We start from the raw sequence: 11,530 nt of genomic DNA, 5'->3' as shown, positions 1-11,530 counted from the left end.
CAGTCTAACCGTACGGTAGAAAGCACAGTCTAACCGTAAGGTAAAAACCGCAGTCTAACCGTACGGTAGAAAGCGCAGTGACTGTACAGTTCGCTTCCTTCTACTTGTTCTTGCTGAGGGTCCTTTGCTTCTCGGCATGCTCCACAATCTTCTCCTCCACATAAAGACCTTTGCGTCGGCGGACAGCGTTCATGTATTTCAGGGCCTGGTTATCAGAATCTGCTTTCTCTCCAAAGTGCAGATATTCTTCTTCTGTGGTGGGAACCCAGTATGGATCACTGCTGATCACCTGGAACGCAGACAGGAAGAGGAAACAAACATAATTAGGAGATGACAAAAAGGCCTCTTCAGTCCTAACAATGGACTGAGTTTCTAAGTTCTTTACATTAACAGGGTCTTTGAAGATAAATGTAGGATTGATCTGAGTGTAATTCACCTCCCAGTGGCTTAAGATCAGCTGAGGACTGGCCAATCCACTCGTTCTCTTACGGATCTCATCAGCAAAGCCAAAACTCTCAGCGACGGGGAGGACCGCCTTGATGATGAACATGTCCGTCCCTTCCTTCATCTCCTCGTGGAGAACTCGACCTTCTCGCTTCCCGAGGACGCCGTAAACCCGTCCTGATGGAGCACAAACAGGAACAAATCATTAGTGTCTCACATAATTCCAGATTTTAATAAAAGATCTATTACTTTTAAGTAAAAAGTATAACTCCCTAGCTGTCACCATGACAACACGAAATTGCTGACAACAAAGAAGCAAGCGAGTAAAGAAACAGCCTGAGAATAAAAAATAAAAAAATAACTCACATGATTAGTCCTTTAATTTGTATTTTTAAGAACCACAACTTAAAACCCAGTTAAATCGGATCAGAAACAACAACACAGGAGGTCGAACCATTGACAAAACATCTGATCATTTTAAGATGTGTCCTCTGAAATAAGGAAAGATGAGATAGAACCACAGCAGACCAACTGGTCTGGTCTGATGAGACCCGTTTGAATGGGTCATTGATTCCAGAGCTCTCTCTGATACGAGCTTCAAATTTTAAATTAAATCCTGATGTCAAAAAATGTATCCTTTAAGGATTTCCCTCTGAACAACAACAACAACAAATTATCTGAAGAGTTTCAGTCAGGGTTTAGTGCTCACCAAAGCACTCTGAATCTGCACTGGTGAAAGTTACTAATGATATTCTCGTGGCCTCCGACCATGGACAGGTGTCACTGAGACTGTGGACCAGGAAGTGGGAAAGATTAGCAAGGGTGAAGTCTGTAAAGTTCTAAAATGAATGAAGAAGGGGAAGGCAGTAGAACCTGATGACATACCAGAGGAGGTTTGGAAATGTCTTGGAGAGATGGCAGTGAAGTTTTTTACTCAAATATTCAATGGCAAATTTGAGGGTGAGAAAATGCCTGAGGAATGGAGAAGTGTGCTGGTGCCCATTTTTAAGAACAAGGTTGATGTACAGAGTTGTAGCAACTACAGGAGAATTAAGTTGATGAGTCACACACTGAAGATCTGGGAGAGAGTTGTGGAAACTAGACTTAGACGAGAGGTGACAATTTATGAGCAGCAGTATGGTTTCATGCCAAGAAGGAGCACCACAGATGTCATCTTTGCTTTGAGGATGCTGATGGAGAAGTACAGAGTTTCAGAAAGAACTTTATTGTATCTTAGTGGATTTAGAAAAAGCATATGACAGAGTGCCAAGGGAGGAGGTGTGGTATTGCATGAGGAAATCTGAAGTGGCAGAGAAGTATGTTAGACTGGTACAAGATATATATATATATATATATATATATATATATATATATATATACATATGTGCTGTGGGAGTGACAGATAGCTTCAAGGTGGAGGTGGGATTGCATCAAGGATCGACTCTGAGCCCCTTCTTGTTTGCTCTGATGGACTGACTAACAGATGAGGTCAGGCAGGAATCCCGGTAGACTATGATGTTTGCAGATGACATTGTGATCTGTGGTGAGAACAGGGAATAGGTGGAAGAGAACTTAGAGAGGTGGATGTATGCACTTGAAAGAAGAGGAATGAAAGTCAGCCGTAGTAAGACAGAGTACATGTGTGTGAATGAGAAGGAGGCTGGTGGAACAGTGAGGCTACAAGGAGCAGAGGTCACAAAGGTACAGGACTTCAAGTACTTGGGGTCCACTGTCCAGGAAAAAGAGGAATGTGGTAAAGCGGTGAAGAAGAGAGTCCAGGCAGGATGGAGTAGATGGAAAAATGTTTCAGGAGTGATTTGTGACAAAAGGGTGTCAGCAAATGTCAAAGGAAAGGTTTAAAATTTTTCAGGTCTCTCTTGTAAATGAGTCCTCGAGGCTCAATGGGATTTACCTGTATAAATAAAGGTTGATTGATTGATTAAAATATAGTGGTGAGACCAGCTATGTTGTATGGTCTGGAGACATAGACATGGACAAAAAGACAAGAAACAGAACTGGAAGCAGCAGAAAGGAAGATATTGAGGTTCTCATATAAGATTATGAATGAGATCATCAGAGGTACAGCACAGGTTGAATAAATGGGAGATAAAGTTAGTTAGTTAAGCCAGATTGAAATGGTTTGGACATGTCCAGAGGAGGGACAGTCGTTTGTATACGTCTAGAGGAGAGACCGTACTTTGGACATGTTCAGCGGCAGGACCATGGGTGTATTGGTAGATTGGAAAATTCTAGTCACGTTTCTAACTGTCCTTCAGACCACAGATCGTGGTCCGTTACAGCTGCTCGGCTTTTAACTGGTACACGTAGGTCTGAGCACATCACACCTGTTCTGTCCTCCCTTCACTGGCTTCCTGTGCGATCCAGAATCGACTTCAAGATTCTCCTCCTGACATATAAGTGCCTAAATGGCCTCACACCACTCTACCTCTCCGAGCTCCTGGAACCATATGTTCCGTCTCGGGCCCTGAGATCATCGGACCAGCTTCTTTTGGTCGTTCCAAAATCACGCCTGAAGCTCCGAGGGGATCGAGCTTTTTCAGTCAGAGGTCCCAACCTGTGGAACAACCTGCCCCTCAACATCAGGCAGGCCTCCTCCCTCCTGATGTTCAAATCCCTCCTTAAAACGCACCTGTTTGCTCTGGCGTTTAATACGGTGTGAGTTAGTTTATTTTGTTCTGTGTACCTCATTTTAAATTCTGTTGTTTTATGATTGACGTTTATTTTTACTGCTTGTTTTTCCTTAGTGTGATCATTAGTGTGTGTTATTGCTCCAGTAATTTTAATTCTGTATGATGTTTTTGTTTTGCTGCCTATGTTTTGCTACATTTCTGTTAAGCACTTTGATAACAGTTTATCTGTTTTAAATTGTGCTCTACAAATAAAGATGACTTGACTTGACTTGACAGAGTCCTTCAGACTCTGGTGATAAACATTTGTGATTAAAGTCTTTTCTTACCCAACACATCTGCTGTGGCGATGATCTCACAGGTATACATGGCAGCCATGAGCCTCTGAGGCTGAGCCTGGAAGGCATGGCGGCATGCCTCCTTCATGGCGGCGATGAGCTGACCCGAAACCGGTCCGTAGCAGTCCGAAGAGTCTGTTCTCTGTTGGGACCCCGCCGTCCCATCCTCGCTGCCGTCTGCTGAAGTCTCTGAAGTCTGACTCTTTGGGGGATTCTGATGAGCTGAAGACAGGACGTCCCACCTTTCGATAGAAAAACAGACCCCCATGAGGGGTTCCTCACACATAGGACCCGACAGAGTCGCCAGCTGGAATCCACTGACAATACTGTTGTCAAGGTCTCTAAAAGCAGGAACTGGAGCTGCATCTAGATCAGTTCTGTCCAGCCAACTCAGGCACTGCCACACCGAGGGCCGGGTGTAGTCCTTAATGTTGTTAAGCAGAATGTTTGGACCGAACCTGAAAGAATAAAAACATTGGAACATGGCTGTGTTGATCTGGAATTATCGATTAAACATAGTCAGTTTTAAAGGTCCTTTACACCCCCAAACCAGGAGACTGTCTCCTGTAGAGACTCAACCCAGGAGATAATCTCCTTTAGAGCCCCAACCCAGGAGACTGTCTCTTGTAGAGCCCTAACCCAGGAAACAGTCTCCATTAAGAACTCCAGTCAAGGAGACAGTCTCCTTTAGACACCTCTCCCCCAGAAAAAATAAAAATAAAACACAATAAAATCTTGGTAAAAATAAAATCAATTGTTTTGAGGGATTTTATTGGGTTTTTTTTTTTTGTTTGTTTGTTTCTATAAGAGTTAAAGCAATAAAGTCAGACCTGCGAGGACCAAAAGCCCAGATCCGATCTATGGTGTTCTTCCACTTCCATCCCTGCAATAAAGTCTCTAGTTGGACTTTCAGTCCAGCAATGTCCTCCAGGGTCCTGCGACTGAGATCCACAGTCCTGCCCTCCCTAAGGGACATGTTGATCAGCTCCAGAGTCCGGATAATCTCAGAACTTCTCTCCAACAGACTGGTGACCTCTGTGAAGAGAAACAGCATTATAGCCTGGATTTTACAAACTGTTATTTTTTACTTTTCTATGAAAACTACAGAACCAGTTAGAAGTTCAGACCCACCGACCCACTTACCGATCCACTTGTCAGAATTGATCTGGAATGAGCCTGTGTTTGAGTCAGATTCTGGTTCTGAGTTTAGGTCTGAGTCTTACCTTGTGGTAAGGGGATGGCCCGGACGCTGACAGTGGCCTGTCTGTTGGGAGTGGTAAGGGTAATGAGACCACCAGTGTCAACATGCAGGGTATCAGATACACGACCCTGAGGAACCTCTTCTTTCACCTGAAAAGAAAAACTTAAAAAGTTTATTTTATACCACCTGGTGTTTCTGACCTGTCCAGGTCCACTCAGGTTCTGTAATAAGCCGTATTTAAACAAAATGAAGAGAACTTCTCTGAACCTCCTGATGACCCATGGTTCTGTTCCTGCAGGGACTCACCTGATGAATAACAGCAACTTTCTGCTGTCTGCCAAGCTCCTCGTTCACCATGTCCACCTTGGGAGGACGAACCACAGTCTCTCTGAAGGGGATGATAGGCTTTGACACGCTGATGTCGATTTTAGCAAACCTTCACAAACAAACAAACAAACAAACGATTCTTCTGTTTTATCTAGGACTGGAACAGGAGGAAAAGATGGTGGTGATCAAACAGTTTGGCTTTGCGCCAGGACTTCAAGCCCACACCACACACACCGCAGTGGGGGGTTGGTTGGTCCTCAATTTCTACCCATACCACAGACAGACGGGAATCTGTGAAACTCTGCAATGGACATTTAAGACCTTTAAACAGAAAAACGGTTAAAGAGCAGCAAGAAGGAACTCTGGGTTCTTCCATGTCGATCTCAGAAGGTTTTATCCCGAGATCAAAACAGAAACGAGTCATCTCAGCAGACGTAAAGAAAACAATGTGGGGAGTGGTGGCACAGAGGTTAGAGAAGATGGGCCTGTGATCGGAAAGTCACTGGTTCACCTCCCGGTACCGTCAACATCGAAATGTGGGTGGAAAAGGTGAAACACCCGCACCTGCCTCCACCCTCATTTGCCCCATTCTGGGCCCTTGAGCAAGGCTCTTAACCCCCACCATTTGCTCTCAAAAACAGGTCTCTCTTGAAAATGAGTTCTCGTGACTCAATGAGACTACCTGTACAAATAAAGGGTAAATGTAAAAAAATATAATGTTTTAAAGCCTGGGACACAAACTAACATTTAAACTATTTATTTTCAATCATTTTACTTTAACACCTGGTCTAAAATAAAAATATGACCTAACAAGCGCACCGCGTTCGACAGCAATCTATAGCAATGGACTGGACAAGTAAAGACCTGGTTTTAACTTTGACCTTGAATCTAAGGTGATGGATGTGTACAAGAGCCTCCGTCTAGTGATGAAGCAGATGGAGATGAAATTTCATTAAACTGTTGAGTGGAGAAGAAGTTATGGGTGGAGCCAAAACCAAAATACGTCTCGCTGTTCGTCCAACAAAAAGAGAAGAAAAAGAACTCACCGCTCTCTGAGGTCATCGAGGCAGCGCTGCAGATGGACCTCACCAGCTGTCACCAGAACATGTTCTCCTGTTTCCTGGATCAGAACCTCAGCACAAGGATCCGCTTGGTTCAACAGACGCATCCCGCGTACCAGCTTCGGCATCTCACCTGAAACGACACAGAAAGAGGAACGGGTTTGAACCTGAGCAGGATCTGCAGCAAGTTCTCCTCTGGGTCCACAGAACGTCCTGCTGCAGAGGAGAACGTGAGGACGCCAACCCAGAACGTCCACACAGGTTCTCTTAAGAGGAAGATGAGGAAGTTGTTCACCCAATCATTACTGCCCTTGAGTTTCATTTCGTCCACTGGCTTATGAGATATTTTACTAACAGGCTGAGTTAAAGACATGAGTTTTTTTCTGAAATGTTATTCCACAAACTGAACACAGGCAGAACCAGGTGAGGAACACCTTCTGGTACCCACCCGGATGTTTGGGCTCTATGGCGACACGTACGATGGGCGTGGCTTCAAAGTTGAGTGGGGTAAAGGGAGGGCAGGCGGGGGAGGTCGACAGGGTGGCAGACTTCAGGATAAAGTCCTCCAGTCCTCTAAGACCTGCAGGACCAAGAACACATGGAAACAGCAACAGTTTTTATTTTAAGATTTCCATTTTAGAACATAAAACCATATGGTTCTCTACAAATTAGAACACAAGAACACAGAACACATGATGTTTTACACAAACAGTCTTTTATTCGACTAAGCATAAATGCTTAAACTAAACTATCTTAATAAAGTGATGCAGAATAATCTCCAGCTCTAAATGAGTTTACTTTAATCTTAATGTTAATTCCTGAACAGAAGGGTGAACTGACTGAAAAGAATCATTCAATTTTAAACTGTGTAGTGTTCGACTGATTTCTACAAAAAAATAACTTTCAGCTGGAAACACAATTGAAGCAAAGTTACAGTCTCAAGGCTCGGGACTATGACCCAACCTTTCAGCCTGTTAATGCCTCTCTGGGCTCAAAGTGAGCATCAGTACCAGAGTTTAGTGAGACATCACTTCTCAAAAACCTCACAGAACTCAGGTTTCAGTTTCGCTGTGTCATGACTATTTCTGATTCATAGAGGATCAGGTGATGGATTTTTCATTTCATCTTTATTTAACCAGGCATAAACACTAAGAACAAATTCTTATTTACAGTATTGGCCTGGCCTCATCCAGGATCAATGATTGGGTAAATCAGAGGCAGAGCCTGGCGAGAGAATATGAACAGTGGTTCTCTTCATATCCAGTCTGTCCTCAAAGAAATGGGGACTCTATCCCAGACTTAAATTACCAGCAAACACGTAGAACACAGCCTGAGCCCAGCCTCCTTTAGGAGAAAACGGTCTTTGAGCTCCACCTCCTTTAGGGGAAAACAACCTTGATGCCCCACCTCCTTTAGGGGGAAACAACCTAAATGCTCCGCCTCCTTTAGGAGGAAAAAACCAAATGCTTCGCCTACTTTAGGGGGAAACAAACTAGATGCGCAGCATCTTTTAGGGGAAACAATCTCTGAGCTTCACATTTTAAAAGAGAAAACAAATTCACTGCCTCCTTTAGAGGTTAACAACCCAGATGCTCCACCTCCTTTAGGAGGAAAACAACCTAAATGCTCCGCCTCCTTTAGGAGGAAAAAACTAAATGCTCCGCCTCCTTTAGGGGGAAACAAACTAGATGCTCCGCCTCTTTTAGGGGAAACAATCTCTGAGCTTCACATTTTAAAGGGGAAAACAAATTCACTGCCTCCTTTAGAGGTTAACAACCTAGATGTTCCACCTCCTTTGGAAGAAAACATCCTCAGAGCACTGCCTCTAATGGGAAACAACCCCTAAACTTTGACTGACAGGGAAGGAAATTCATGAAATCTTCCAAGTAATGCTTTACTTTTCTTTAAAGCAGCAAACATGCTTTAAATAAAGCTAAAGCATTACTTTGAAGTTTACACATATTAGGGGATGTCAAGTAAATACACACTTGTAACATATCTAAAATACACCTGCAGTATGTCTGCAATATACCTAAAACACACGTGCAATACATCTAAAATGTACCTGCAATTTATTTAAACAAGGTCTTCCTGCCAACTTTTCTGATATATCTTTATGACTCAAGGCTTTTTCTACACTCAGTAGAAGGCAGAGAACACACAAACTTCTATTGACTGCCATAATAAATGAATGTCATACCTTCTACAAAATGGCTTTAGAAACATGAAATTTTAAGATAATGACTACTGAACTCTCCTAATGTTCATAGGTAAACCACATATTAATACATTTTAGTTTTCACTCAGCAACTGCTTGTTTAAAGCTTATTTAAAAAAGGGTTTCCAGACTAACACCAAAGACTCAGTTCCTGACATGGCAGGATGTATCTCTGAACCTGCTGCTCTCTGGATCTAAGGATCTCTAAGGAAGTGAGAATATAAAAGGTCCCAAAAGCAAACTGGACCAAAGGACAGTCATATTTATTTACCGAGAACATTTCCAGCAGGAACCTCCTGCAGCTCCTCCAGCTCTCTGCCCATGAGAAGGTAAAGGTTCTCCACAGAACAGCAGGAGAGATGAGGAACCTCAGACACACAGTCTGAAGCTCTGCAGCCCTCTGGAAGCTGCAATATGTTGGAAAAGATTAGAAACAATCCAAATATTTCAGAAAACTCCCTAAGTATTCATCCATCCATTTATTAGCTTTACTTGTTTCTTCTTTTTTGGATTGCGGGGGTCACTGGTGCCCATGTCCAGCTCTCACTGTGCGAGAGGCGGGGGACACCTGGACAGGTCTCCAGTCCATCACAGGGACACATAGAGACAAATGAGACAAACAACCATTCACGCTCTCACTCACACCTAGAGACAATTTAGTTAACAATCAGCCTAACATGCCTAACAGCAAATTCAAGACGCCGCAACGACTCGAAGAGAAAGTTTGTTTCCAACATGTTCTGAATCTATGTGACGCTGAGACACAGAACCGAGACCCTCCAGACTGGACTAGGTTTGAAGAGTCCTTCAGCAAAATGAGAAACTGGTTCCTGCATTCGTGAGGAGCAGTGATCTCTGAGCACGACACACAAAAACTCAGGAGATCCATCAGACCGAAGGTCTTACCGAACGCAGGCCCTGGACCGGGTCATACTTGGGTCCCAGCACAAACAACCGTTGACCTTTCTTCACCATCCCGCTGTACACCCGAGCAAACGCGATGAAGACCTCCTTCGACTCCTCTTCCTCCTCCGCTTTTGAGTCCGTTAGTGTCAAAGTTTCCATCTGAGCTGAAAGAAGGAGAAACAACAAATATGAGGTCAGGTTAGAACCAAACACTTTCCTTCTAGAGCGATGTGGTTCTGTTAACAGCACACGCACACACACAAGGACAGGGACTACAGGTAACTGAACCCTCACCTGAGCTGGGACCAGCAGCTGGTTCTGAGCAGGTGACCTCTGTCCCGGTCCGATTAGACGCCATCCTCTCGGCGTGTCTCTGCCGGGCCAGCTCCCGGCGCTGAGCGATCTCCTCCAGGTTCAAGGGTCTAAAACACAAAGATTGGATCAGGTTGAGGCTCACCTCAAAGTTCGAATCAGGTTGAGGCTCACCTCAATGATCGGATCAGGTTGAGGCTCACCTCAAAGATCAGATCAGGTTGAGGCTCACCTCAAAGATCGGATCAGGTTGAGGCTCACCTCAAAGATCGGATCAGGTTGAGGCTCACCTCAAAGATCGGATCAGGTTGAGGCTCACCTCAACGCAGGAGCTATAAGAAGGTACAGTTTTTTGTTTTGGCGTTGCCCTTACGTTCAGTTGCAAACACCCTTTTGTTAAATTTGTTTTGTTGAAAAAACTCATGGCGACCTCTGACCTTCGGGGCAGTTAGGGGTTTTAATTTGGCATGAACTAAATAGTCTTTAAAGTTTTTACTTCTTCTATAAGTCACAATAATTTTGTGATTTGTTAGAATCTGGCTTTCTCCTTTAAACTGCTCAAAGTTCTTTTTTTTTTTTTACATTTTTGACTAATTGTACTGCAGACAGAGAACAGGTTGCTACAACAGTAGGTCTGGTTTGCAGGAAGGTTTTTAAACATTTCCTCAGGAAAGACCTCGAGTGCCCTCTTGTGGAGAAACATGAAACAGCAGCTTGGTTGCAGCTTTAAAGTCAGATTACTGTGTGCAGCTTCTGTGGAATCTCAATAGCTGTGACTTTATTAATCCAGCATGTGTGTGTTGGGTGGTGGCTGGCTTTACGTATGTATGTAATGAGTGTGTGTCAGTTTTGTTAAAAAAGACTAACATCCGACCTGTTGCATGTGTTAAATTGAGGGCCTTTATAAGAACCAGTAGTTGTGTCCAAGAAATCAACTGTTGTGTAACTGGTAGTGACTAAGTTTTATGGATGGATGTCGTGTGTTTAGTGAGTCCAAGAAGTCCTTAAAGTCCCTCTCTGAGTAGGTCCAGACTCCCCACATATCGTCTAAGTACCTGTAGTAATGCATAGGTTTCTTTTGACAACGCTGAGTTTTTCCATTCGGTCGTAAATAGATCTGCTTAAGCAGGGGCAAACTTTTTGCACATGGCTGTGCCTTTAATTTGTAAAAATAATTCCCCATTGACCTTCATGCATGTACTTCCTGTATATCTGTGTAACGTGTCCTGAAAATCAGTCCTCGCAAGTAAAAACAGGTTGAAAATCTTCTGTCGAGTGTGGCTCCTTTGAGTAAGTGAGATAAAGTGAGAATATTTTCTCCAACAGTTTCATTTGCAACTTTAATCTCTAATGTTGTTTTACGGTAATTAACTTTTATTTCTGTTGCCCTGAACTCATGCTGGCTGCTGTTGAAACATAAAGTTTATTTATAGAACATTTATATTTACAGTATACACAACCAAACTGGACCTTCCTGAGTCTGATTCTGTCCAAACATCTGATCTAGATCTTTCCAACGAGTTCCTCAACACAGAGGGAATGAAACCAGATGTACCTCTGTCTGAACTGAGGGAGCGCCTTAGAGTCCACAGCAAACATCTTCGACACAAAGATGATGACAGGAGCGTCTTCCTCACTGGAACATCGAAGGAACACTGAAGAAAAAACAGAAGAAGAAAAAATATAAAATGTAAAACATAAAACAAGTTGAACACCTGAAAACATTGTTCAATGGACCCGTTTCTGGTCAGAGCCCGTGTCCCTTTTCAGGTCTTGGGGTCTGCACCCACTTTCAGGTCTTTGGGTCTGTACCCGCTTTCAGGTCTTTGGGTCTGTACCCGCTTTCAGGTCTTTGGGTCTGTACCCGCTTTCAGGTCTTTGGGTCTGTACCCGCTTTCAGGTCTTGGGGTCTGTACCCATTTTCAGGTCTTTGAGTCTGTACCCGCTTTCAGGTCTTGGAGTCTGTACCTGCATTTAGGTCTTGGGGTCTGTACCCGCTTTCAGGTCTTGGGGTCTGTACCTGCATTTAGGTCTTGGGGTCTGTACCTGCTTTCAGGTCTTGGGGTCTGTACCTG

The 11,530-nt window shown here is 43.7% G+C and overlaps 1 protein-coding gene across 1 annotated transcript in view; it reads right to left on the bottom strand.

Moving 5' to 3' along the window:
• Positions 1–100: 100 nt before the first annotated feature.
• efl1 (elongation factor like GTPase 1) overlaps positions 101–11,530 on the bottom strand; it is a 16,098-nt gene continuing 4,668 nt past the window's right edge. Inside the window, exons 12-23 of the mRNA XM_037697292.1 lie at positions 11,011–11,110; positions 9,417–9,565; positions 9,144–9,307; positions 8,509–8,644; positions 6,468–6,599; positions 6,005–6,152; positions 4,938–5,067; positions 4,654–4,780; positions 4,261–4,465; positions 3,422–3,888; positions 437–621; positions 101–289 (exon numbers count right to left, since the gene is read on the bottom strand). Of these exons, the coding sequence (XP_037553220.1) occupies positions 101–289; positions 437–621; positions 3,422–3,888; positions 4,261–4,465; positions 4,654–4,780; positions 4,938–5,067; positions 6,005–6,152; positions 6,468–6,599; positions 8,509–8,644; positions 9,144–9,307; positions 9,417–9,565; positions 11,011–11,110 (2,132 nt within the window). The remainder of the gene's footprint in view (positions 290–436; positions 622–3,421; positions 3,889–4,260; positions 4,466–4,653; positions 4,781–4,937; positions 5,068–6,004; positions 6,153–6,467; positions 6,600–8,508; positions 8,645–9,143; positions 9,308–9,416; positions 9,566–11,010; positions 11,111–11,530) is intronic.

Source organism: Nematolebias whitei, chromosome 2 (assembly GCF_014905685.2).
Source record: "Nematolebias whitei isolate Nwh7 chromosome 2, NemWhi1, whole genome shotgun sequence".
Taxonomy (NCBI): Eukaryota; Metazoa; Chordata; class Actinopteri; order Cyprinodontiformes; family Rivulidae; genus Nematolebias; species Nematolebias whitei.
The sequence above is the reverse complement of the archived record's forward strand: the minus strand, read 5'-3'. Positions and strand labels throughout refer to the sequence as shown.